We start from the raw sequence: 25,998 nt of genomic DNA on the forward strand, positions 1-25,998 counted from the left end.
CCCCTGGGGCAGCGTCTCCCCGCACGGAGACTGCGCTCGCCCCCTGGGATTCGTTCGGTGTTTATTGTGAGAGTGGGAACCAGCTGCCTGCCTGGCCCCAGTGTTGCACCCACCGAGCCGGCTCACCGGCACCGCCCGGACCCTCAGAGCACGCGAAACATTGCACGGCCCGCGACGCGGTGACACCGCAGGGTTGCCCTGAAACGCGCGGGTGGCCGGGCAGTGAAGGCACTCGCAGGGCACGCAGGAGCCGCGGGGCTGCTCTTCCCTCTGCTCAGGCGTGTGCAGGCGCCGTGAGCATCGCCTGGTGCTGCCCGTGTCCCGGTGCTCACTGGGACAGGTCTGCGCACGGACGGGGCTGTGCCCGGGGAATCGCGGAGGGACCGAACCCCGCGGCGCCGGCCCCGGCCCCGGCCGCGGGCGCTGTGCTCCTACACCACGTCCAAGTAGCTGGAGCCCGATGTCCGCCGGCGGGGACTGGAGCAGCCGGAGCAGCGCGGGTCGAGGGACCCCACACAGCCGGCGTCGCTGGCGAGCAGACACAGCTCCTGGCGGAAGCGCTGGCCGAGGAAGGCGTAGAGCAGGGGGTTGAGGCAGCAGCGCAGGTACGCCAGCCCGCCGGTGACCAGCAGTGCCAGGTCCTTGCGTTGGCTCTGGGCGCAGCTCATCTCCCAGCTGGCCAGCAGCTCGGCCGCGTCCAGCAGCACCATCAGGCTGTGGGGCAGCTGCAGGGACACAAACACGAGCACGAGGGCCAGCAGCACCCGCAGCGCCCGGTGGGGCTGGGCACCGCGGGCCGCCAGCAGTGTCCGTGCCACAGCCGCGTAGCAGCTTGCCATCACCAGGAAGGGCACCGCGAAGCTGAGCACCACCTGCAGCAGGTTGGTGGCCCCCCGGGCTGCTCGTGAGACCACACGGGGGAAGACGACACGACAGAGCCGGAGATCCTGGTGCTGCTCTGCCTGGCTGTAGATGAACTGGGGCAGTGCTAGCAGCATGGCCAGTAGCCAGGCCAGCCCCGCCGTCAGCCAGCCGAGGCGGCGAGCTCGTGGGCGCAGGCGGTAAGCAGCCGACACCCGCACAATGGCCACATAGCGATCCGCGCTGATGCACGTGAGGAACAGGAAGCCGCTGTAGAAGTTGAGCGCATAGAGACCTTGCAGCACCTTGCAGGAGGCTGTGCCTGGGGACCAGCCCTGCAGCGTGTCACTGATGGCGAAGGGCAGCGTCAGGAGCAGCAGGAGGTCGGACACAGCGAGGTGCAGGAGGCAGACATCGGTGATACTGTGTGCCTGGCGGTAGCAGGTGTGTGTGAGCAGCACCAGCCCGTTCCCCACTGTGCCCAGCAGCAAGAGCAGCAGGTACACGGCAGGCTGGAAGGTGCGAGCAAAGCCCTGGACTCCCTGCTTCTCACAGAGCTCAGGCAACATGCCGACCTCGCCCGAGTACTCGTCCTCCCAGGGGTAGAAGTCAGTGGTGGCCATCAGCTCTGTTGAGACGGGGCTGGGAGTCACCTGTGCAGAGGGAGGCTGAGTGAGGAGGGCTCGGCAGGGGTGGCCCGGCCACGAGGTGCAGAACCACACCCAGGGCAGTCCTTCTCCACCCAGCCTGGGTGTGTCGCAGCCCCCGGTCCCTGGCCCTTCATGCGGGGTTTGTTTCCGTCTCACACCCACCCCGCAGGAGCGGGAGGTACGACCACACACTTCCTGAGCAGCTGTCTGCAATGCAGAGCGGGTGGAGGGACATGACCCCAGCCACACCGTGTCCCACGAACTAACCCTGCACGTACCAGGGGAGCTGCTCTGGGGCTCAGCACCCAGCCTATGGCCCCAGCTGCCCTGGGTAGTTGAGTCTTGGGGATCCACACCAGCATCCTCAGGTGCCCAAAGCCCTCATGCACCACCCTGGGGACCCCAGTGTAGGCGCTGCCCAGTCCTGCTCCCAAATAGGGAGCTCCTGCCTCGGCCAGGTTGCAGGCTCCCATCTCCCAGCTGCTCAGCCCTGCTCTGGGGCAGCGGGACAGTGCTGCAGCTTGGTACTGGTCAGTTGGGACTCCACTGATCTGGAGATCAGGATCTGGCACTCTCTGACTCACAGTAGCCTCATAACAGCAATTTCACTCAGGCCCTTGTCAGTGAGCCCAGGCAGCTGAGCTTGGGCCCCTCAACTGCTCTGGGGTCGCAGGTGGGATCAGAACCCAGTGCCAGGGCGGGCTGACTCTCCAGCAGCTCCTCTAGCGCCTTTCCTGCTCAGGGCCCCAGGGGCCTGGAGCACCAGGCACTGCCCTGATTCCCCAGGGTTTTGCCTTTCAGGACTCGCAAGAGAACTACCTAAAACACTAAGAAAAGCCAGTGATGGTGGGGGAGGGGTCCTGCCTGGCTCCCAGCACACCCCTCGCCCTGCAGCCCCCTCACCTGCTCCATCATTGCGCAGCAGAGCCTTTCCCCTGGCTGGTGGGTCTGAAGCTGTTTGTGTCAGTGCTCTGTAACCTGTGGTTTGACCACGTGCCGTTCCTGATACTGAGAATTGTGCAGAGCCATGGGGAGGAGGGCAAGGTGGCAGGTGTGACCCCACTTTGGAGCTATAATGAATCTTTAACTTGGTGCATACTTTACATGTGCATGCTGGGGACAGAAATAGCAGCTCCGCTCAGTCTCTGTCGTGTGGGTGTGCAGGCCAAACCCAGGAGCACCCAGCCAGGGGAGCAGGGTCTGGCCGAGGGCATCCAGCACATGCAAGAAACTCCAGCCTACCCCAGGGCTGTTGTTGGCTTCTGCAGGACCAGAGGGAATGGGGCCAATGAATGGAGTGGGGGCTGCTGTGGGCTGGCACTGAGCTGGGCACAGGCAGGGCGCTCCTCCAGCAGGATGTGCAGAGCCCTGTCTGGTCTAGGGTTGTCTGCTCCTCATGGCAAACATGGTGGTTCCAGAAGCTGGGGTGGCTGCTGGTGCAGGGCAAACCACTCACCCAGGGTCCCAGCCTGGTGCTGCATCCCCACAGTGCTGGGCAGGCGTGTTGCTGGTTGTTGACAACAAAATTCCCATCTCCTCATTAAAAAGCAGATTAGTTCCCGTGGGGCAGAGGCCCCATTTCCTCTCCTCAGGAGGGAGAAAATTGATCCCTAGCTTTAATGGGCTCCTGGCCATAATCCCTCAATCACCCTTTCCCCCAGCTACAGCTGTCTTTGCCGTGGTTTATATCCACTCTGCCCTCGGCCCTCCTGCTGCCTCCGGACGGGTACAGGACCTGGGTGCTCGCTGTGGGGCTGTGGAGCTGCTGCACCCTTGATGAAGAGCAGCCAGGATAGGTGCCCTCAGCCTCCAGGGGGTCCCCAGGGCTCTTTGCTGGAGGTTCTTTTTCCCCTCTCCCGCTCTTTCTGCAGTGCAGGGATGCTAACTGCAGATCTCTACCCTGTGCTGGCTCTGGGGATGCCTTCCTGCACCCTGCATCTTGGGGGAAGGGGAGGGAGGAGGGTCCTGGGGCCAGTGCTGGCTCTACAGCCAGCTATGGGTGCAGAGCAGGGATTCTCCATGTCCCTGATGGGGCTGTCAGAGATCTGACCCAGCACAGGGTGAGGACGTGGGGCTGTGGCTGGAGCAGGCAGCCCCCCGGGGTGTCAGGATAAGGCCAGGTGGGCTGTGCCTCTCCTGGGGATGGACCTGCAGGCACTGCCAGGGTCTGGGGGACAGGAGGGAGGGTGCCAACGTCCCCAGCATACAGTTCCAGCTCCTGGTAGCAGAACTCCTGGTGCACTGCCAGGTGTCCCACATCCCTGCCACACCTGGGGCTTTCTATTCTCACTCGCTCCCCAGCCGCGGCCTGGGCTCTGCCCGGGCAGGGAGGAGCCTTGGCACCGGCTGCTCCAGCTGACGGTGCTGCCCTGCCCGCGGCAACTGGGCCTGGCACATGCTGCCGGGTCCAGGGCCACTGGGCACAGCCTGGCCGTGCTCCTGCTCCCCTCTTGGAGCCAGCAGCTGCTGGAGCATCCCCGTCTCCCGGGACTGCTCGAGGCCGCTGGGACAGCAGATCTCCTGCTCCTGCGGGGCCAGGGGACACGGAGCACCGCGGGTCTGTAGGTGTATGTAGGACACGCGGGCACCAGCCCCCCCAACCCCTCTGTGGGCGTCTGGGGGTGGTTGAGAGCAGATTCAAACTAAATCCCTTCTTCTGCACCACTGGAGAGAGCAGCGACCCCGAGACCTGCAGGCCTTAATCCACGGCTTGATAACAAACCGCCGCCACAGCACATCTGCTGCGGGGGGGCTGCGGGCACCGCTCCGACCCCCCCTGCGCGGGGCTGCAGAGGGGCAGGGGAGGCTCGGGGTGCGGCGAGGACGAGGCACCGCCTAGGAAGCGACCGGGGCTGCCCGGGGAGCTCCTGCACAGCCTCGCTGTGCGCCCGTGCCCGCACCCACAAGAGCCGCGTCCCGGAGCGGCTCGCCGTGCCGAGGAGCGGGGAAATCGAGCTCCCGGGCTGAGCATCTCCCAGGGGCGCGGCGGGGGTGGCCGGGACTCTGCGCCGCGCCCAGCTCGGTCCGGCCCGGCTTCCCCCCCGCCCCGTGGGCGGAGCCGCCGGCCCCGCTCCGCCGCGCGGCTGCAGCACCGGGAGCGGCGGCGCCGAGGGCGCTCGGGGCGCGCAGCATGGGCGCCCGTCGCCTCCTCGGGCTCCTGCTCGCCGCCTGTGCCGGCTTCCTGCGCCCCGGTCCCGGCTGCCTCGCACGTAAGTGGGGCCGCAGTCCCGGGAACGGCCGCTCCGCACTGCGGGACCGCGCCCGCCGCCCCGTCCCCGCATCCCCGAGCAGTCCCCGCATCCTCCGTTCTCTCGGGCGTCCCCCCTTCTTCTTCCCCGGGCATCCCCCGGCATCCTTCGGTATCCTCCGCTGCCCCTGTTCGCATCGTTCCCAAGGTCACCGCCGGACACGGGCGTCCGGGCTCTCCCGCCGACCGCGCCCCGCCCGGGGCGGCCCCGCCGCAGCCCCCCCGCCGGCGGCGGCCCCGCGCCCGGCCGCAGCCTCTGGGGACCCGGGACAACCGGAACGCCCCGAGGATCCGGGAATGCCCCGGGATACCCCGGGATGCCGAGGAGAGCGGGGCCGCCCTGCGGGACCTGCCGGGCTCCGCCAGCACATCGGCCAGCGCCGCCGCCCGCCGGGCTGGCCCCGGCGCGGTGCTGCAGTGGGCCCGACCCCATACCGGGGCTGGCGACAGCCGCTCGGGAACGGAAATCGGCGAGGCCCTGGTCGCACCGGGCAGCTCCCCGGTGGCCCCCTGAGCCGGCGCCCGGAGCCCCTTCCCCGGGGCCGGGCAGTCGAGGCGGGGGTCGTGGTACAGGGGATGTCGGGGGGCGGTGGACTGGGGGTTGGTGCAGCACGGTTCCTACAGTGAGAACTCGGGATGCTCCTGAGCGCCCCGGGCTCTGTCCGACCTCTTAGGAGACCCTGAAAGAGGTTCGGGACCCCGGCCCCTCCGAAGGGTCTTTTGCCAGTGCCGTGTGGGTTTGCACGGGATGCCCCGGGATCCCACGCGGGATCGTTCCCCGCCGGGGCGGGGAGGAGCGGGGGGTCCTGTCGCCCACGTCAGTGCAGAGGCGGCTGGTGCCGGCGCCGGGGCCCGCAGAGGTGTGTCAGCTCCGCTGCAGTGGGAGGGGAGAGCAAAGCGGGCCCGCCGCTCCGCCGGCCCGCGGGAGCCGCGGGGTCCCCAGAGCCCTCAGGGACCGCAGGGCTGGGGAGCTCCCACAGGGACACTGCCCAGCTCAGTGCTCCGAGGCCGCCCCCAACTCCGTTCTGCCCTCAGGACCCTGCTATGATGAGCTCGTTGCTCCCCTTTACTCCTACTCCATCGGTGCCTCCTCCAGATACAATATCTTCTACTCGGCCAGCTTCGCCCGTCTGCACAGTGAGTCCCCCCGCTAAACTGGGATGCCGGGGAGGTGGGCAGGGGGTGTCCCTGGCCGGGTTTTGCCTCTCGCGGGGCTGAGGGGTCCAGTCAGGTGCTGTGGTGGGGCCGAGCAAGCAGCGGCCGCTCAGTCGAGAGCCGAGCCGCTGAGCTGCTCCCCCCGCAGGCACCAGCGGCTGGTCCCCCGACCCCCGGGACAAGCAGCCCTGGCTCCAGATCGACCTGATGCAAAAGCACCGGATCAATGCAGTGGCCACGCAGGGAACCTTCAACACCTATGACTGGCTCACACGCTACATTGTGCTCTATGGAGACCACCCTACGAGCTGGAAACCCTTCTTCCAGCAGGGCAGCAACTGGGTACGGGGGAGCCCGGGGTTCCCTGTGGGAGGGGGCTCTCTGAGGTGGGTAGAGACCCCTGACTTGGAGCAAGGTGTTGACAGTGACCCTTCATCCCCAGACATTCTTTGGGAATGTGAATGAGAGCGGGGTGGTGCGGCATGACCTGCATTACCCCATCCTTGCACGATACATTCGCATCATTCCCGTGGCCTGGAACCCGCGCGGGAAGATTGGACTGCGCCTGGGCCTCTATGGCTGCCCCTACCGTGAGTACCTGGCCGGGGGCTCCCGCAGCCCTGCGTGGTGGAATGCTGGCTCTGGCACACCTGGAAAACTCTCGCAGAGGGGGTTGTGCCCAAACAGTCTGCAGCCATGGCAGAGGCCATAGCAGAAGGGTGTGTTCCCCGTGCCAGGGCACCTGCTGCTGCAGGCAGTGACATGGGTGGGGCTGTTCTGCTCTCCCCAGGGTCCCATGTGCTCTACTTTGATGGGGATGATGCCATCTCCTACCGTTTCCGAGCCAAGAGGGTCAGTACCTTCGAGGATGACATCTCCTTCAACTTCAAGACACTGGAGCAGGACGGGGTGCTGATGCACGGGGAGGGCTCACAGGGTGACTACATCACAGTGGAGCTCAAACAGGCCCAGCTCCTCCTGCACATCAGCTTAGGTGAGCTGGGGCCAGGGGCCGGGGCCGTGGGGCCAGGGGGCCACCGGCTGATGCTGGTCCTCCCCAGGCAGCAGCCCACTGCACGCCAGTGAGGGCCACACCACGGTGGCGGTGGGCAGCCTCCTGGATGACCAGCACTGGCACTCATTGCACATTGAGCGTCTCGGCCACTACGTCAACCTGACGCTGGACGGGGAGGTCAAGCGCTTCCGCTGCCGTGGCACCTTTGACCAGCTTGACCTCGAAACTGAGGTGGGTGCACTGGGCTGCCGGGATGCTGATGGTGTCCTCCAGACAGGGGTTGACGCCTTCCCTCTGCCTCCCAGGTATTCTTTGGAGGGGTGATTGACCACGACAAGCAGCACCTCACCTACCGGCAGAACTTCCGGGGCTGTGTGGAGAACATCATGTTCAACGGGGTCAACATCGCCGAACTGGCCCGGCACCGGCGGCCCAATATTCGCTTTGAGGTCCAGCCTGGGGGGTGGCCCCTTCTCTGGGAGTCCTCTCCCTGCTGTGGGGGGACCCCTTTCCTGGGTGTCCTTAGCCCCACTGTGGGGTAACCCCTTCCCTGAGGCGGGGCTCCCTGCCCGCTGCGGGGTGACGCGGGGTCGGGCAGCGGCCGTGCTCAGCCAAGCGGCGCCGGATTGACCGTGCAAGGTTGTCCCTGGCCTGGGGCACCCGCCTGGCTCTGCCAGGCATTGGGATCAATTGGGCATGATTGAGGCCAGGACTGCGGGGATGCGAGGGCCTCCCCTCTATGGGAACATTCCCTTCCTCACCCCTCCCGTGGTCACTCCTAGGGCAATGTGGGCCACTACTGCCAGGACCAGCTGACCACCCCCATCACCTTCGCTGGCATCAACAACTACGTGCGGGTGCCGGGGATCCCTCGGAGGAACCGCCTGGCTGTCAGCTTCCGCTTCCGCTCCTGGGACACTGTTGGCCTCCTGCTCTACACCGGCTTTGCTGACCGCCTGGGCTCCCTGGAGATGGTGCTGAGTGAGGGGCAGGTCAATGTCTCCATCGCCCAGCCTGGCAAGAAGAAGCTGGAGTTTGCCGCAGGTGGGCTGGGGAGCCAGCATGCGGCTGGGGGGGTCAGTCTGGCAGTGCAGCGTCCCCATGCACCTTCCTCTCCGCACAGGGCATCGCCTGAATGATGGCTTCTGGCACTCGGTGCACCTGGTGGCACGGGAGGGCTCAGCTGTGGTGACCATTGACGATGACGATGGTGCCGAGTTTCGGGTGGCGCACCCCTTCCAGCTACGCACTGGCAGCCAGTACTTCTTTGGAGGTGGGCAGCAGGGCGGGGTCCGGGGCAATGGGTGCCTGAGGGCTGCTCACCCCGATCTGTCTTGCAGGCTGCCCCAAGCCGGCCTCAGTCACTGGCTGCCGGTCAAACCAGACAGCTTTCCACGGCTGCCTGCAGATGCTGAATGTAGACATGCAGCCCGTGGACGTGGAGCTGCTGGCCCTGCAGCGGCTGGCGCAGTACCACAATGTGTTCTTCAACGTCTGTGGGATCACAGACAGGTATTGACCGGGATGGGGGTGCTGCCTGGGAGTGGGGGGCATTGGGGGGCTGTGCTGGTGCTGGGACAGGAGCCCTCTGTGCCCTCAGGTGCACACCCAACCTGTGTGAGCATGACAGCCGCTGTATCCAATCCTGGGATGACTTCATGTGCATCTGCGACCTGACGGGGTACAAGGGGGAGACCTGCCACAAATGTGAGCCTGGAGCCTTGTGGGTCAGGGACAGTAAGGGGCACCTGCAGCCCCTACTCCTGCCTGGTGCTTCCCTTGCACTGACCTCCACCCCATTCTTCTCTTTCAGCCCTTTACAAGGAAACATGTGATGCTTACCGGGTCAGCGGGAAGACCTCGGGCAACTACACCATCGACCCCGATGGCAGTGGGCCGCTCAAGCCCTTCACGGTGTACTGTGACATCCGAGGTGGGGGTGGCAGGAGGGCAGAGGGGACCTCTGTCTGATGCCCCTGGGAACCAATCCTTGCCTGTGTATTGGAGCTGGAACAGGATAGGGGGAGCGGGGGTGTCCTAGGGGTCAAGTCCTAAAACTCCCCTTTCACTGCAGAGGACCGAGCGTGGACCATCATCCGGCACAACCGCCACTACGCTACGCGTGTGATGGGCTCCAGTGTGGACCGGCCCTACCTGGGGGCTGTGGAGTACTGGAACGCCTCCTGGGCCGAGGTCTCAGCCCTGGCCAATGCCTCTGAGTACTGCGAGCAGCGCATTGAGTTCCACTGCTACAACTCCCGCCTGCTCAACACCCCCTGTGAGTGCCGGGAGAAGGGGGCCGGTGTTGCATGGCTGCACTGCAGGGCTGTGACACAGGACATTGTCCTGACCCTCCTCCGTGCCTGCAGCCGGGCTGCCCTTCAGCTTCTGGATGGGTCGGAACGATGAGCGGCACTACTACTGGGGGGGCTCGCGACCGGGCATCCAGCGCTGCGCCTGCGGGCTGGACAAGAACTGTGCTGACCCCCAGTACTTCTGCAACTGTGATGCTGACCATGCAATTTGGTGAGTGCTGGCAGCTGTGGAACAGGAGCTGTGGGGTGGGGACTGCAGTCACGGGGGACACAGACTCGGGGGTATTCAGATGGGGGTAACAGGGCTGTGTGCTGGTGAAGGGACAGAAACACCTCATGGCCCCTCTGATGCACTCACATTTGCAGGAGGACAGACAAGGGTCTGCTGACCTTTGTGGACCACCTGCCCGTCACCCAGGTTGTAGTTGGAGACACCAACCGCACTGGCTCTGAAGCCCAGTTCGTGCTGGGGCCCCTACGGTGCTATGGAGACCGTAAGTGACTGGCCCCACAGAACATCCCTTGCCTGCAGAGTGCCTACACCTGCCTGTGGTGTCCCACATGGAGGGACACAGTCCATCCCTCACTGCCCCTCCTGTTCCCCACAGGCAACACCTGGAACACCGTCTCCTTCAACAGGGGTGCAGCCCTGATCTTCCCCACCTTCCAAGCCAACCACAGCCTTGACATCTCCTTCTACTTCAAGACCACTGCCCAGTCTGGAGTCTTCCTGGAGAACCCAGGCTACCGAAACTACATCCGCATTGAGCTCAACAGTACGGGGGGGCAGAGGGGGCAGGGCTGTTGGGGGCAGAGGGACTGGGGCCTCCTCTCAGCACCATGTCCTTGCAGCCACTAGGGACGTGGCATTTATATTTGACATTGGGAATGGGGATGAGAACCTGACGGTGCGGTCGGTGGTACCCTGGAACGACGATGAGTGGCACCAGGTGAAGGCTGAGCTCAACGTCAAGCTGGCACGGCTGCGGGTGGACAAGCTGCCCTGGGTGGTGCGGCCATTCCCCCCACAGAGCTTCGTCCGCCTGGAATTTGACAGGCCCCTCTACGTCGGTGAGAGCCCCTGGCCACATCCCTGCACCCCCAGGTCCCCACGTGCCACAGGGCACTCAGTCTCGGCCCCGCTGCAGGCGCAGCAGAGCACAAGATGCGCCCGTTCCTGGGGTGCCTGCGGGCACTGCGGATGAACGGGGTGACGCTCAACCTGGAGGGCAAAGCCAACGAGACCGAGGGTGTGCGGGTCAACTGCACCGGCTACTGCCAGGACCCGCCGGTGCCCTGCCAGAACAGCGGGATCTGCGTCGAGCGCTACAGCCACTACACCTGCAACTGCAGCATCTCCGCCTTCACCGGGCCCTTCTGCAACCACGGTGAGTGGCAGCGCTCCGCGGGGTGGGAGGGCCGAGGAGCCGGCGCTCCCCTCACCCCCTAGGCTCTCCCACAGATATCGGTGGGTACTTCGAGGAGGGCACCTGGGTGCGGTACAACATCCTGCCCATATCGCTGTACGCCGCCCGCGAGTTCGCCAGCATTGTGAGCAGCCCCTGGCAGCCCCTGCCTGGCTACAACCTCACCAGCGAGGAGGTCAGCTTCAGCTTCAGCACCACCTCAGCACCTGCCGTGCTGCTCTACGTCAGCACCTTTGTCAAGGACTATATGGCCGTGCTCATCAAGGATGATGGTGAGGGCAGGGTCCCCTGCCCTGGGGCTCACCCAGAGCCTGCATGGGGACCCCTATCTGGTGCTGGGGCTCCACAGGATGCTTCTCTCTGTGGATGCCACTTTCCAAGCCTATAGATGGGCTATAGGCTATGCCCACTAAGAGGTCCCTGCTGACAGCCCTGTGCTGCCCACAGGGAGCCTACAGCTGCGCTACCAGCTGGGCACCAGCCCCTACGTCTTCACTCTCACCAACAAGCCAGTGACGGACGGGCGGCCCCACCGTGTCAACATCACCCGCCTACACCGCACACTCTACACCCAGGTTTGGGCTGGGGCACCCTCCCAGTGGGGCCTGGGGGTCAGGCTGGGAGAGGGCATGGGCAGGGTGACTCTGTGGGCACTGATGCTGTGCACCTACCTCCCAGGTGGACTATCTCCCTGTCATGGAGCAGCAGTTTTCCCTGTTTGTGGACAGCAAGCTGGACTCGCCCAAAAACCTGTACCTGGGTCGTGTGATGGGTAAGCTGGGTCCTGCCCTCAGCTGGGGTCCCATGCTGGGGTGTCCTCTGCACAGCATGGCCCTTGCCCTCTGAGAAGGATGAGTAATCTCCTTCTGTGGCCCCACAGAGACCGGTGTGATTGACCCCGAGATCCAGCGCTACAACACACCTGGCTTCTCAGGCTGCCTCTCAGGGGTGAAATTCAACACCCTCGTGCCCCTCAAAGCCATCTTCCACCCCACCAGTCCCCTGCGGCCCTACAACATCCGGGGAGAACTGGTGGAGTCGAGCTGTGCCTCAATGCTCCCCCTCAGCACCCTCCTTATCCCTCCTGAGATGGACCCCTGGTACATGGCCACAGGTGGGTGCTGTGGTGGGACCCTGGTGGGGATGGAGCCCTCATGAAGCACCAGCTGCAGAAGGGAAGCTCCAGCATGAGACCTTGCTGCAGCCTGGTCTCAGCTGCCTATTCTGTCTCTGCAGAGTTCCCCCACGTGCACGACGATGGCTGGACTGGGATCATCATTGGGTGTAAGTGAAGCCTCTGGCTGGTATTTCACGTTGGCACGGCCCTGTGGCACCTCCCCAATCCCTCACTGCTGTCCCTTCCCTGCAGTCGTGATCTTCCTGCTCCTGCTGCTGGCAGGGCTGCTGGTGCTGCTCTACTTCTACCACCACCGCTACAAGGGCTCCTACCACACCAACGAGCCCAAAGCCATCCAGGATTACGGCGGTGCGACCAAACCGCCATCGGCACGCAAGGAACAGAACCTGCCCCAGATCCTGGAGGAGCCGAGAGGGGACTAGCGGGGCCGGGGGTGGGATGGGCTCACAGCCCCCACAGCCCCGGGAGCCGCCCGGGAATGAGCGACCGTCGCGGGACCAAAAGGCCGAGCACACCTGAACTGCCAACACCCGCCTTCAGACTGACCGGACTGGACCGGACCGACCGCCACCTCCTCCCCACGGCCGCCACCGACCGGCCCCGGAGTGCGGGCACGATCCGCCGAGCCCCAGCCTCGCTCGCCCGGATACGCCGACAGCCCCCATGCCGGAGGCAGCCTGCTGCCTCTACAGCTGCCAAATCCTGCCTGGCCTCTGTCGGGGAGCCCCAGGCCCGGTGCCCGCCCTCCCTCTGGCCGGGGGCACCCGGCTGCTGCCGCCCGTTAGTGCTGCCCGCGTAGATGACCCGCTGCTTTGCTCGCTTCGCCAGCGCCACGCAGAGCCACGAGCACCGGCCCCGCTCCGCCGGGCTGCCAAGCAATACTCCACACCGGCACCGCGCATGCCGCCACCGCACCTTGCTGAGATGCTGCTTTCATAAGATCAGGTACAGATCCTTTCTACCATTTTTGTTGCTGGATATTCTACTACACTCTGGTTTTTTTATTCTATCGGTTTGTATAAAAAACCAAACGGAAGCTCCCGCGGGCGTGACGCCCCGCGTGTCGTGGTACGTGGTCTGTAGTTTGCTACTTCTCTGTACGAAGTGCCAGTCCTGCCAATTACCTCCAGCCCAGGGAAAGCTCCTGTTCACTTGCTGTGTTGTGGTAAGACAATGTTACAGATATGCATTTATCTACCCAAAGGCCTGGCTCCACTGGGCACTTTATTTTTAAAAAGTCTGTTCTTTTGAATGAGATGTGAAGATAATCAAATAAAGGCAGAATGATGGCATTTAACACTCCCCAGCCTTCACCTTGGCAGCCTGGGCAAATCCTCTCCTCCTGCCCTGGCTCAGCCTGCACCAAGGGAGGCACCACATTGACAACAGCAATTCCTAGTCCCGGAGTGAGATGCAGGGTGTAGTGAGCTGGGGCTAGAGGCAACTCAGCTGCTGCTGCACACACACATCATGTCCTGCTCTCCCCACCAGGCACCTCTGCCCCCTTCCCACCCTGAGCCAGTGTGATTCAGGCAGCTGGCAGCACCGGGTCCCCCGTGATTCCCACGGACCCTGGGAGCCAGGCTGGGGACAGCTGGGCAGAGCCCAGCAGGCAGGGGACAGTCTGGGGACAGGCTGCTGCCCAGGGTAACAGAGGCCAGGAGCAGGGGAGGGTCTTTGCTACCACTTTATTATGACAAAGGCTACAAGCCATGTTATTTAAAGTGCATTATTATTACCATTATTCACCGTCAACAAACCACAGACAAAAGCCTGGCATAGTGCAGATATGGCCGAAGTGGCAGAAGACGCTTAGGCAAGAGCAGGGTTGGCAGGAGCTGGGCGGATGGAGGTGGCAGGGAGCAAGGCTCAGGCAGGTGCTGGGATACAAGCACTGCTCCAGACAGACCTAAACACCTCCATGCTCCAGGGAGCCATCACGGACAGCGGGAAGGACAGACAGAGAGCCTGGCCTGCCGTGGCAGGGGACCGGGAAAGCATGGTGAGGGCTGGGCCAGGGAGGGCTTGGCTCCCAGGAAACCCAACACCTCTGTGTGTTCCTGGACTAAACAGCTGGGAGCAGGCTGAGGCCCTGGAGCCAGGTCAGGGCTCAGTCAGGCTTCCCCATGTCATCCTGGGAACCCAGCCCTGGACATTGGGAGCACAGCCCAGCACCAGGCCAGGCAGGAGGCTGGTGGCGTATGTGGCTCTCAGGGGACAGCCCTGACCTTCAGGTCACCCCAGGCCCCATCCAGCCTGCCCTGTCCCAGGCCTGGAGCAACATCCCAGCAAAGGTGCTGACAGATGCAGGACACCTGGGATGCCTGCAGTCCCTCCACCCCAAAATACAGGGCCCAGCCAACAGCTGAGGATTAGTTTAAAGTGCTTTTTTCTTTCCTTTTTGCATGGAGTGCAAGGCTAAACCTCACCCTGCCAGAGAATACTTCCCCTTTATTCCCAGGGCCAGGGGGTCACAAAGCCCAAGGAAGGTTTCTAAGAAGCCTCCCCTGGGTCACAACAGGCAGTGACTGTAACATCATCCTCTACCCAGCTCAGTGGCACCCCTACTCAAAGTATCATGTTGCATAGTGCTGCTCTCCCATCCCCAGGCATCCCTTGGTGCCACTCCAGCCACAGCTGGGCAGTCCCCCTTTCCCAGCCAGCTGGGGCAGAGGGGATACCACCCTGGGACAGCCATGGCCCAGGGGCTGCTTACACTCCTGCCCCAAGTCTCTCTGGTGTCTGGATGGAAAGTAGCACTTGTGACACACACAGCAGCAGGAACAGCAGCAGTCATGTCAGCGTGAAGCAAACATGGCATTGCTTACAAGGTGCAGCAGCAAGGTGTGCCAGAACCACCCCGGAGCTTAGATGATGTCTGTCTCCCTCTCTATGCCGACATACTTCAGAGCATCTGCCTGGCTGTACCTGCAGGACAGGAAGTCATGGCTGCAGCAATGCTCCCCCCACAAACCTGCACAGAGGGTGGGGTCAACCCTGCAGCCAAGGTCCCCACTGGCCAAGGTACCTGTAGTCAAAGAAGAGCTCCTCTCCTGCCTGGATGGCTCTCTTGGCAAAGATACCAATGCGGTGGTCTCCATTCACCATCACAACTGCAACCAGAGATACAACATCAGACATGCAACACCACAGACATGCAGCGCCAGCCTGGGCTGGAGCTCTCACAGCACCATGTCCTGGCTGGGCAGGGGGACCTCACCTTTCGCATAGCAATTGGGGTTCACTGAGTGGTTGGCAAAGCGGATTTTATTTCCTTTGCGAGTAGCATCAACAACAAAATCTATTAAAAAAAAATAAAAAAAGAAAGGAAATTATCGTGTAAGGCCAGGCCTGTCACCCTGGCCAGCAGCCCTGGCCTCTCCACCCCTGGCAACCTCAGGAAGTTACCATTGTTGAGGTTGAAGAGGAAGCTGGACATGTACTTGTCGTAGACCTTTCCTCGCCTGTCAGCCTCATCCTGTGAAATGAGCTGTAGAGGGAGATCATCTTGAGAGACTCAGCAGCAGAGGGCTGAGCCAGGTTCCAGGGCTGCCTCCTGGAAACACCCTCCTGCTCTCCCACCTCATGGGCAGGAGCTTGCCAGGGCTCCCAGGGATGGGGCAGGGCCAGAGCAGGGCTCTCAGGCAGCAGCACACACACAGCACACTCCTCCCCATACAGCACAGGGCTCCATCTCCAGACCTGGTCAGAGCGAGCCCATGGGCACAGCTGAGCCGGGGAAGGCAGCTGACCCCGCAGCCAAAGGAAGCTCTCCCACCACACACAGCCTCCGTGTGCCTGGCCAGCAGCCCCAGCACAGGCATAGCACTGACCTCCCCACAGTACTCGGAGATGAACTCGTTCTTCTGCACAGCCTCCTTGATGAAAGTCCCCCAGCCAGCCACATCTGATGGGGCCAGCAGCAAATGCTGGAACCAAAATGAAAGGAAATGGGGAGAGTTGGCAGGTACAGCACACTGGTCATGGGAGCAGCAGGGAGCCAGTGTCCATCCAGCATCCCCTAGTTATGGTAACACACAGCTTCCTACAGACTTACACCATTACATGGAGCTGCACAGGTCCTGACACACACTAATTTGCAAGTTTCTCTGAATTTCCCTTTTTTTTAATGCTCAATTCCTTGCTCTGACCAGCAAAATTCAAGACTAAATCTTTCTCTAGAGTCACTTTACACACTCCCATGCTCTAACCATTCCTCACTCCGATTTCCTGATTTTCACATCTACAATCCCTACTCCTGAGTAAAGTGCTGCAGAGGCCCAGGGCAGAGCAGCTTCTTTTCCAGACCCTGGCAGCTCCAGCGAAGCTGCTCCCCCCACACAGCAGCAGCAGCAGCTGTGTGTCAGCTCTGCCCTGAGGCAGCCCCTGCCACACTGCTGTCAATACCTTTTTGAGGCCTCGCTGGATGCTGCAGTTCTTGCAGGAGACCACCTTGCAGTCCCAGTGCTCTGAAGCACCGCAGGTGAGGCAGAGGTCTGGGTCACACTCCCGCACAGCCAGGTAGCAGGGGCACTGCTTGGTGTTGCACTGGGTTTTACAGCGGCAGCCTGGGAAGCGGTTCTGACCTGTAGCAACACAGACCGTGGGTTTGCACTGTGAGGTTTGGCAGAGAACAGAGGGGCCGTGCAGAGTCTCTGCCCCAGCTGCTCCTCCCAAGCCCTGGCAGGCCTTGGGCAGGGACAGAATAAAGTCTGGCTGTTTTCTCCACTGCAAAGCTGGGAATGGAAGCCCAGACAGGAAAAACAACCATGGCAGAGCAGTGACCCAACGCCCACCCTAACTGCTGGAGGCACATCCTGCTCACAGGGGACCAGCAGCAGCACCCACAGAATACAGACACAGGGATGTGCACTAACAGGAGTGTCTCTCAGCTGCCAACAGCTGCATGGCAGCACAGAACCATTTCCTTTTGGACTTTAACAGGCTGCTAACAGAACTGCTGTGGATGGACAGAGCAGCAAGTGCAGGAATAAAGTAGGCACTCAGCAAGCCCCAGCTCTGCACTCTCCCTGTGCTTTGTGCCAGGAGAGCTGGCTGCTTTCATGCCCACTAGCATTTGACTTCTTCTTACAGTCAGGGTTGCACTGGCAGAACTTCTCACAGAAATTCTGAGTCATGATGCAAGGGCAGGAGCTGTCACAGGGATGCTCGGGGTGGTCACAGGGCTGGTAGTTGTACACCTGGGTTGGCGAATTATCTAGAACAAGAAGAGAAGTGCCAAGATTGGAAGCTGCATGTTGCAGGAACCTTTTCAAAGCAGCAAGTGCAGGGCACTGGAGGCGAGAAGGTGCAAGCTGCCCATCTGCCTGCACTGGGCAGGGAGCCTGGCAGCACCCAGCTCCCACAGACACACATATGGCTGTGCTCACTGCCCACAGCCCAGTCCACAGCAGGGCTGCACACCAGCCCTCAGCCTCCCCTGGCTGCAGCAAACCCTGCTGCACATGCAGCCTCAGCGGGCACTGGAATGGCCATGATGCCCCTGGCTCCCCAAGGAGCCTGGCCAGGGGTAGTCATTCCCTCCACGCCGCTGGACCTGCCAGGCTGGTGAGCAGGACACGGCCACCTCGCTGGAGAACTCAACCCTTGCAAACCTCCCATGACACAGCCACAGCCAACTCTACCTTTCTTCAGCTGGATCTTCCTGCAGTGTGCAGCCCACAGCCTGCAAAAAGAGCAGAGAAGGTTGAGGGGATGTGTAAGCCATCAGGGAGAGCCAGCCAGCGCTGCTCAGCACCAGCAGCCAGCACAGCAGAGATGGGCCTGGCAGATTCATGCATTAATGATCAGCAGCCACTGTAAAGTGGAGAGATATGAGAGTGATGCAGCTGCAGCAGAAGCTCTTTAAGCCAAACACCAGAGCCAAAATAATACTGGACATATTGAGATCAACACACAAAGTGGGCTACAAGTCAGGGAGCTGAGGTTGAGGCTGCTGTTAGGGAAGTAGCGCCAGGACCAGCAGCCAGTGCTGCCCTATCCTCGAGCTGAGCCTGGGGCTGCAGGGCCACTGAGCCCCCAGCCAGAGCAGCAGCCCTGGAACTGGGCCAGGGCCAGCACCCAGCAGCAGCACCAGCAGCCCCATGTGACAGCAGGACGTGCACACAGATGGGAGCCAGATGGGGATTACCAGGAATGCGTTGGCACAAAAAGCAGCGGATCTGGTTGCATTTTAAGAACAAAACAAGCTTGTCCAACACTTGCCTGTGCTTCCTTTTCTTCTTCTGGGATGGATTCATTAACTCATTTGTTGGCAGTTTCGTTATAAGCGATTCCTTCACTGCAAACTGAAAGACCTACCAAAGAACACAAGCAAAAAGAAAAAACAAGTTCATTGCACTCAAGTTGTTTTATCAAAAGCATAAGGAGAGTGTGAGTGAGCACAGCAAGGCTCCCAGGCCTGGGCCCAGAGAGCAACAGCTCTGCCCCATTTTCCTGCCTATGGCACACTGCCTCCTCCTGCCTGGAAAACGAGTGCCCGCACACCTGGCTGTGACACTGCACATGGGAGGGAACCCACAATACCAGCACGCAGGGCTCATTCTGCCAACAGGAGCACTGCTGCAGAGTAACACCCTGAGCTCCAAAAGCGTTGATGTGGCACCTTCCTTGGGGAGATTTGTGGCAGAGAAATAAAACCAACAGGCAGTGGCTCTGGCCCTGGTCCCTCTTGCAGCTGCATTGCTTGCTCTGGGCACCCACCTGCTTGCAGGTCTTTGTCCCCAGCAGCCTGGCAATTGAGCAGAAGTTGTTGAAGTAGGTCCCATGGAAGACACGGAAGAGTGACTCCTCGGCTCCTGTCCACTCCACGGGCTCCTGCGGCGTCTCCACCGCAAACAGCTGGGAGGAGGCCGGGCTCAGCTTCTGCTTAGTGGGGGTTTGGCAGCGGGAGTTGGCCTCTGACAGGAAAGGCAGATGTTAAGCCAAACACACCCTGGAAGAAGGCACCCAGCCATCATGGTTCTGGGGGGCAGTGGTCATCCCCTTGTGCCCTACAACCCTGCACTGCACTCCCGGCCACACACTCCTGCTTCTAGCCAGGCACAGTGCTCAGGAGCCAAGGGCTCGCTCTGGCCTTTGCAGATCCCAGCAAAGCTCTTGCTTTGCCTGGCAACATTCCTCCTTTCTGGGAGAGGACAGTGAATCCCACAGCAGCAAGGGCAGGGCTGGTGTCCCTCAGGTTTGCTGGGAACACTGACTGCTAACTCCAAATTCTCCAGCTGTGCAGGAAGCAGAGGGGAGCCTGGGAGAACTCCAGCTGTGCGGAGCTGCCTGCCCTCAGAGAGAGGAGTGGGGTGTCTCAGGACTGGCACCATACCCGAGGAGCTAGAGGCCCACTCGTTGCCTGTGTCCCGGTCGCTGTCGCCCTCCCTGGTCTCAGTGACAGCCGGGGTGTTGGAGCAGGACGCACCCACCACGTGGTGCCGCCGGCGGCGACGGCCTGAGCACTTGGATCGGGGGTTGTGCAGTGCAGCAAACTCCTTGGCTCCTTCCTGCAAGCAGAGCAGAAGACAAGACAGGTAGCAGATGACCAGGGAAAGCAGGAAGGCTTTTCCACAGGCCCTGGGACAAGCCCTGTCCTGCCACCACCAAGAGCAGGCAGAAGAAGCTGGCCATGTGTGGTCCCTTCAGCAAGTGCCAAACCAGCTGCTTGTGTTGCATGTTCCCAACTTTGTTCCCTTTGGCATCGCTGTCCAGTCAGGAAAGGCTCCCTGGCCCTGAACCCCCAGCCCACTCCTCTGGATCCTCCTGACTTCTCGCTCTGCTCCTTTTTAGCACGGCCTTAATTTCTCTAACACTGCACTGAGTCCAGAGAAATCATCTGTCACACAATTTCCCATCTGCCAGCTCTGGAATTAGTCTTTGTTGGAGATCTGCTATAATAGGCATCTGGTAAGGCCTGCATTTGCAAGTCATGCTCCTCTGAATCCAACAAGAACCAGAACTAATTCTGAAAAAATCATCCAAGTTGTGAAAAAGATCCATAGAGCTCTGCAGAGCAGAGCTGGCCAGGGCACTTCTCTCATGGTTTCTAAAGCAGTGACACAGAAACATACCAGCCAGAGGAAACAGTCTGCGCCGCAAGGATCTGGCTCAATCTTGGTCTCTCTATTCTTTCGTTTGTACACATTAGGAGTAGCATGAAAAGCTGAAAAAGTAACAGTTATCTTTACTATTAGCATTCTCCAGGAGTCTCCCCCCACTCTGCAAGGGACAGGAAGCAGGAGCCTGTGTGCCTGAGGGTTCCCCTGGCAGTGGGGCCTGAGGCGACCAGACCCACAGGGTAACTCTGCTCCAACCCACAACGGGGACTAGGCAGCTTGGGAAGGAGATGCCAAAGGAGAAGGATCAGCTTTCACACTGAAACAAAAAGACCACGTCATATTAATATTATATCTTTTAATAAATAATTCACTGGAAAAAGTCCTGTGACTTCCCAAAGAAGCCCTTAGACCTGGAGAACAGCAGGTCCAGCAGCTAATCGGTATCCAAAAGGCCTTGGCCGGACCAACCGCAGGAACATGACTAAGACGAAGCTGTAAGTTCCAGGGAGGCAACAAAACACAGGGGCATGTCCAGACTTTGGCAGTGAAACATTCATGCCTTTCACTGACGAGCTTCTGCAAAGCAAGAGCAAAGTCTGGTGGTGGCAGGACTACTGCACAAACTGCCGGGAGCTCGGACGCGGCGTGCTGAGCGCGGAGAGGGGACGGCCACGCACGTCGGTCTGCCATCCGTGGGAGCAAAGAGCGGAGCCGTCTGTACAAAAGGCTTCTGGGCACCTGTCAGCTCCTAAGGCCCCACTGCAAACTCATGAGGCACCACCCTCCAGAGACTCCAGCATGGACTAAGCAAGGTGTGCAGAGGAAAACTGAGGAGAAAGGGCTCTAGGGAAGCGTCCGGCTGAGATGGCACTTACGATGCAGAAAGCAGTCGTACTTGAAGCAGCGGCGGCAGAAGAGGGTGTGGAAGGAGTGCAGGGACTGCTCCCGCTGCACCGACTTGGCGCACGGCCCGTCAATGTTGGGAGTGCACTGCGGCGGCAGCACGTTGGGGTCTGACACCTCCGTGAGCTCCCGGTACCTGTTGACAAACACAAACACCCAGGGATGTGCTTTCCCCGTCTGTGACAGCTTTACATGCCTACAGCACCATCTGGGCCCATCAGGCTCTGGCCCAGGTAAGTCAAGGCCAAACTGCAGTTTGTAACACTCAAAACACACTCTGCTCACAGAGCCTGCGGGCACTGAGCTTTGTGGCCCAGCCAGCCCACAGTGCTGGTCTCTGAAATAAAGATTTCAACTCTTGCTAAGAAAGGGAACAGACAACCAGTGCAGGGATTTTCTACCTTTCTTTCATATCCTCTGGGAAGCCATACTCAGGAAACATGGAAGAAATAGCAGTGAATATCATGTCATTGGGGAACCTCTTCTTTGAACACTTCTTGTTACCTACAAAGAAGAGGAGACACAATTCTTCAGCCAAGCTGATGTGGATGGGTCTTCCCTTCTTGCACAGAGCAATTCCAGAGATGCTCAGGATTGTATTTTAAGACAGAAATGTAATCCCATGCACAACAGATAAACTTTGTGTTCTGCAACCAGGCTGAGGTATTCCCAGAAGCAGTGCTAGGCCACTTTCAGTGCAGCACAATGTACTGCTGGAAGTACCAACTTCTCTTAAGTGCTATTACTATTTATTTCTGCCAGGACAGAGCTTGCAGACAGTTTTCTACATCCACTAAAGTGTTGGTGTTTGTGCCGCCCACATCACTACAGCTCAAGGACAAAGACAAAATTACCCATCAGCATTCAAAAGGTCATCGAGGACACATGAAAATCCCACAAACCAGAGCTTCGTCTAGGCAACAAGAGCTCCAGGTGGCACAGGAGAGGGAAGAGGAACACTAATACATGGAAAGCAGGTCTGGAAGGGATTTAAAAATGTCCATCTCCCTGCCTCCCACAGAAACAGATCCACCCACACCTCCCTGACAGGTGCTTGCCAGACCAGCACTTGAAAACATCCCATAACTTCTCAGATAACACCCAGCTCTGCTAATCTCACCAGGAAGTGGGTTTACAGATGACTCATCTAAATTACTCCTCACCACACTTTCAGCTGGTGATTTCTTCCCCTGTCCACAGCGGACAGGGAGAACAAACCATTTCCCTTCTGCCACAGAACTTGTCAAGCTGGAACTGCTCTTGGCACAGTAACAAGCCAGTGATGGTAGGATAGCAGCGCCCAGTGCTCAGGCGGGGCAGGACAGAAATGTGACCAACATAATCTTCACTTCTCTGGGGGCCAAACCCACCTTCCACTGCAATTCGCTTTCTTTTCCTTGTCACTGGCAGCTCCTCTTTTCCATCCTCCTGTTTCACCTCAGAATCGTTGTGTCCTTCCTCTTCCTCGTCCGAGTACTGATTCAGAGCATTCACTAGCTCCAGGAACACAGCATCACTGATGAGGACTGACCCTGAGATCATTTCTGAAACACACAGAAGTGGGAGTGCCACCATCTTTCTTGTTTCTTGCTATGGCCAACCACAAGCCTACCTGTTCTGCTACCCACCAGAGCCCTTCTCTCTTTTTTTTTTTTTTTGGGTAGGTGGGATTTTAGCACTAAAGTCAATAGTGGTCTATCATTTTCAGCAATCTGAGGACAGGCCACACCAGTTTTCCCTGTCTTCCTCCCCACTGGGCAATTTTATGATGGGGCAGGCAGTGCTTTTCATTGATTAAACTCTTGGCTGAGGCAACAAGCAGAACAGGGTTGCTGAGTTACTGCCGCTCTAGCACATTTTCAGCATCCCAGAGGATGCCTGTGAATCCCTGTAGACAGGAGGACTGACTCCAGAGCACTCCAGGCATTAAAATGGAGCGAGGCACCCAAAGGCAGGAATGTACCCTTGAAAAGGAGAATGGCAGGCACCATCCTGTTTCCCTCCTCTGAGAGCTCCCAGAGAAAAGCTGGTTGCTGCTGCCACCTTTTGACTTCTGAAATACTTGGATATGTTATTTGCAAGAGACTGAATCTCAGAACCATAGGAAGGGATCTTAAAGCTCATCTTGTTCCAGCCCTGCCATGGACAGGCCACTAGGCCAGGTTGCTCCAAGCCCCATCCAATGTGGCCTGGAGTGGACAGAGCTGGGTGCTCCCAGGTTACCTTCCTCTCCGTGAACTTTCCCATCATAGTTATTAATAAGTTCTTCAATGAAAGTTTCATCTTCTTCCTTCACCTCGTCGCCCATGTAAGGGATATTGCACAGAACTGTTTCATCCTCCACCTGAAGAGAGATCAGACATAGCTCAGAAAGGCAGAGTTTGCTGACCCCAACGGGGCTGTGCCCAAGGCTGCTCTGGTCCCCTAGACCTGCCAACAACAAGGTGCACAGCAAAGGTTCAGATGTCTCATCACTGACACATCAGTGTTATCCCATTGTAACCCAGTCACAAATGAAAGGACCTGCCTAAGAAATAAAACTCTTTATATAAAGGGAAATAAAAATCTTAGGAAAAAACACAAACAAACAAAACCCCCAAAAAGCATATTTACTCCTTGAATTTTGTGAAACAATGGTGACTCTGTCAAGAAGCCACATGTAAAGGAGACTATCTGGTGAGGGAGTGGGGACACAAGGCTGTCTGGGATTCTACAAAACAAGCAACTAAAGCAACACTTCATCATCTCTCAAGCAGATGTTGCCTGAAGCAAGTGGGATGAAGAACCACTTCCCACACTGACCTCACCGAGACCCCGGGCTTCCCACGTACCATGAAATTCTGCTGAAGAGGGGACCAGGAGTACATAATGGGCACCAGCGCCACTGTGTTCAGGGTCCTCATGTACAGTGTCTGGCTTGGAAATCCTGGGAAAATGCTCTCAACAGTGCACTGGAATACAAGTACAGAGAAAGTCAGTGAGGAACCACTCCGGGAGGCTGCCACAGCCTGAGGAAAACTGAATTCAGGACAAACATTGAAGCCCCACATCCAGTCTGTAGACTCCATCACAGGAAAAAGCCTTGGGGGTACTTTTTGTCCATTTCTGCATTCCAGAAATGTGAGGCATGGCCTGATACTGACCTAGGACAACACAGACAAAAACTCATCCATATTCCCACAGCTCCCTGCAGTCCCCACTTGCTGATGCTGCCCCTTTTCCTCTGCACACCTGTTTCAGGAAAGGGTGCCCACTGACTGGCTTCATCAGCTGCACTGGCTGCACTCGAAGCTTCTTCCAGTCTTCATTAAGGATTTGAGTCTTTTCATGAACCTTCGCAAAGTTGGCCACAAAGAGAGCCTGAAAGGAGAGAAAGGAGCTCTCAAAATTTAAGAAAACCCAATGAGAACTCTCACAGCACTGAAAGGGTTCAGCAAGGAGATCCTGTAAAAACCAACTGGAAATGAGCTCTCCTGCTGCAGTTACACCACTGCTTGTTCAATGGCCTCGTGCATGTGACAGCTGCTGCCCACACAGCTCAAGGCAGAGCACGAGGAGAAGTGGCATCTCTTCCCATTGATCCAGCTTGCAAGTCAAGTACAGCTTATCAATTCACCTTGCTGACACCTTCCAGCACCATTCAGACACTCTGAGCTGAAATGAAGCCTTTTTGGGGCATCTCAGCCCAGTCCTTGCTGTGGCTGTACCTTTGCTCCCATGTTTGCCTGGAACCTCTTGAGCTGCCGCAGACGCATGTACTCGGACTTGACTTTCCTTTTCCAGTACATGATACACTTGGATGTCGGAGGAGTGGTAATTTCCATTTTTCTGTAACAGTGCAGAAAGAATAAGTATTAAATAATGCAGAGCTCAACCCTGAAACAAGTGATACCAGAAAAACGTCCCTGTGGATGGGAAAAACACTCTATGCATCACAGACTTAGACCAAGCAAAACAACGCCGTAGCTCTGCAGTGCTCCTGACTGCGGAACACCCCCAGCCCGAGACAGGCCCGGGACAGCAGCGAGGGGCGGTGCTGACCAGAACCGCCCGTCCTGTTCCCCGAGCCTCCGGGGCAGCCGGTGAGCCCGGGGGTTGCTGGGATCCCCGCCCTCCCCCGACACACGCCGCCGGAGATCCGCGGCTCCGCTCCAGCCGCCCTCCCTGCAGCTCCGGCCGGGCCCGAGCGCTCCCCGCGGCCGCGAACAAGAACCGGAGCGAGTCGAGGCCAGCGGCGCCGCCGGGCCGGGGGAGCGGGTCCGAGCCCCGCAACTCCCTGGCCCAGGGGCCCGGCTGGTACCACGGGGAACCCGCTACCCCCCGGGACCCCCCGGGACCCCCCGGCCCCGCCCGCACTCACGGTTCGGCCATCGCGACGGGGGGAGGCCGCGCGCCCCCGCCACACTGCGCGCGCGCCGGCCCGCCCCGGGCCCCGCCCCCGGCCCGCCTCAGGCCGCGGACACCGCCTCGGCCCGGCCCCCGCCCCGGGCCCGCCTCAGGCCCCGGACCCCGCCTCGATCCGCCCCGGGCCCGCCTCAGGCCCCGGACCCCGCCTCGATCCGCCCCGGGCCCGCCTCAGGCCCCGGACCCCGCCTCGATCCGCCCCGGGCCCGCCTCAGGCCCCGGACCCCGCCTCGGCCCGCCCCGGGCCCGCCTCAGGCCCCGGACCCCGCCTCGGCCCGGCCCGGCCCGGCCCCGGTCCCCCCCACCCCCAGGCCTCGCCCCGCCCCTCGATCCTCAGGCCCCGCCCCGCGCCTCGCACTCTCAGGCCCCGCCTCTTCCCTCACTCCCCCAGGCCCCGCCCCGCCCCTCAACTCCCCGGCCCCGCCCCTCAACACCCCGGCCCCGCCCCTCAACTCTCGGCCCCGCCCCTCACACGCCCAGGCCCCGCCCCTCCCGGCTCGTCCCCCGGCCCCGCCGCGCGTCGTCGCCGCCGTCGGTGTCGGCGGGGCCGGGGCGCATGGCCTGTCCTGGCGGAGCGGACCTGTCGGCTGCAGGGAACGGGCTAATGGCGGCGGCTCGGTGCTGTGCCCGCCCGTTCTCGGTGTGCCTGGGCCCACCCGGCCCCGGCCCCTATTGCGGGACCGGCCTGGTCTCGCGGGAAGCGCTTGGTGGGACAGCGCCGTTCCAGCCCGGTTCCACCGCACTCCGAGCTCCGGGACAGCCCTGCCCGGCGTGGTCGCGCTCCCCCACGAGCCGTCCCGGTGGTCCCGGGTCCCTC

The 25,998-nt window shown here is 60.4% G+C and overlaps 3 protein-coding genes across 3 annotated transcripts; 1 reads left to right on the forward strand and 2 right to left on the reverse strand.

Annotated features, from left to right (window-relative positions):
* Positions 1–398: 398 nt before the first annotated feature.
* On the reverse strand, positions 399–2,660 carry CCR10 (C-C motif chemokine receptor 10). The gene is made up of 2 exons (XM_068212349.1): positions 2,415–2,660; positions 399–1,514 (listed from the first exon to the last, which is right to left on the reverse strand). The coding sequence occupies exons 1-2, from the start codon at positions 2,424–2,426 to the stop codon at positions 432–434; spliced, it is 1,095 nt and encodes a 364-aa protein (XP_068068450.1). The 5' UTR covers positions 2,427–2,660; the 3' UTR covers positions 399–431.
* Positions 2,661–4,521: 1,861 nt separating this feature from the next.
* On the forward strand, positions 4,522–13,100 carry CNTNAP1 (contactin associated protein 1). The gene is made up of 24 exons (XM_068212363.1): positions 4,522–4,720; positions 5,794–5,895; positions 6,062–6,255; positions 6,356–6,503; positions 6,704–6,907; positions 6,975–7,159; positions 7,234–7,377; positions 7,711–7,972; positions 8,052–8,201; positions 8,269–8,440; positions 8,529–8,635; positions 8,742–8,861; positions 9,003–9,206; positions 9,298–9,454; positions 9,610–9,737; positions 9,852–10,019; positions 10,096–10,314; positions 10,392–10,631; positions 10,706–10,942; positions 11,118–11,245; positions 11,349–11,442; positions 11,551–11,784; positions 11,907–11,954; positions 12,040–13,100. The coding sequence occupies exons 1-24, from the start codon at positions 4,642–4,644 to the stop codon at positions 12,228–12,230; spliced, it is 3,915 nt and encodes a 1,304-aa protein (XP_068068464.1). The 5' UTR covers positions 4,522–4,641; the 3' UTR covers positions 12,231–13,100.
* Positions 13,101–13,481: 381 nt separating this feature from the next.
* On the reverse strand, positions 13,482–25,219 carry EZH1 (enhancer of zeste 1 polycomb repressive complex 2 subunit). Its single transcript, XM_068212365.1, has 20 exons — positions 25,138–25,219; positions 24,485–24,605; positions 24,009–24,137; positions 23,609–23,728; positions 23,001–23,121; positions 22,148–22,321; positions 21,179–21,281; positions 20,750–20,913; positions 19,887–19,978; positions 19,148–19,322; positions 18,532–18,728; positions 18,034–18,125; positions 17,454–17,494; positions 16,901–17,026; positions 16,216–16,394; positions 15,642–15,737; positions 15,217–15,298; positions 15,029–15,109; positions 14,833–14,921; positions 13,482–14,732 (listed from the first exon to the last, which is right to left on the reverse strand). Exons 1-20 carry the CDS (start codon positions 25,146–25,148, stop codon positions 14,676–14,678), a joined length of 2,250 nt encoding a protein of 749 aa, XP_068068466.1. The 5' UTR covers positions 25,149–25,219; the 3' UTR covers positions 13,482–14,675.
* Positions 25,220–25,998: the final 779 nt, after the last annotated feature.

Source organism: Anomalospiza imberbis, chromosome 22, assembly GCF_031753505.1.
Source record: "Anomalospiza imberbis isolate Cuckoo-Finch-1a 21T00152 chromosome 22, ASM3175350v1, whole genome shotgun sequence".
In the NCBI taxonomy this organism is placed as follows: Eukaryota; Metazoa; Chordata; class Aves; order Passeriformes; family Viduidae; genus Anomalospiza; species Anomalospiza imberbis.

Excerpts from the sequence above, each read along its gene's own strand:
- CNTNAP1 (XM_068212363.1), top strand. The coding sequence starts at position 4,642 with ATGGGCGCCCGTCGCCTCCTCGGGCTCCTGCTCGCCGCCTGTGCCGGC. Across the intron at positions 7,160-7,233 it reads AGCTTGACCTCGAAACTGAG|GTATTCTTTGGAGGGGTGAT; the intron begins GTGGGTGCACTG and ends TCTGCCTCCCAG. Across the intron at positions 10,943-11,117 it reads CGTGCTCATCAAGGATGATG|GGAGCCTACAGCTGCGCTAC; the intron begins GTGAGGGCAGGG and ends TGCTGCCCACAG.
- EZH1 (XM_068212365.1), bottom strand. Across the intron at positions 18,126-18,531 it reads GGACAAAGACCTGCAAGCAG|GTCTTTCAGTTTGCAGTGAA; the intron begins GTGGGTGCCCAG and ends GTTCTTTGGTAG. Across the intron at positions 14,733-14,832 it reads TCTTCTTTGACTACAGGTAC|AGCCAGGCAGATGCTCTGAA; the intron begins CTTGGCCAGTGG and ends TCCTGCAGGTAC.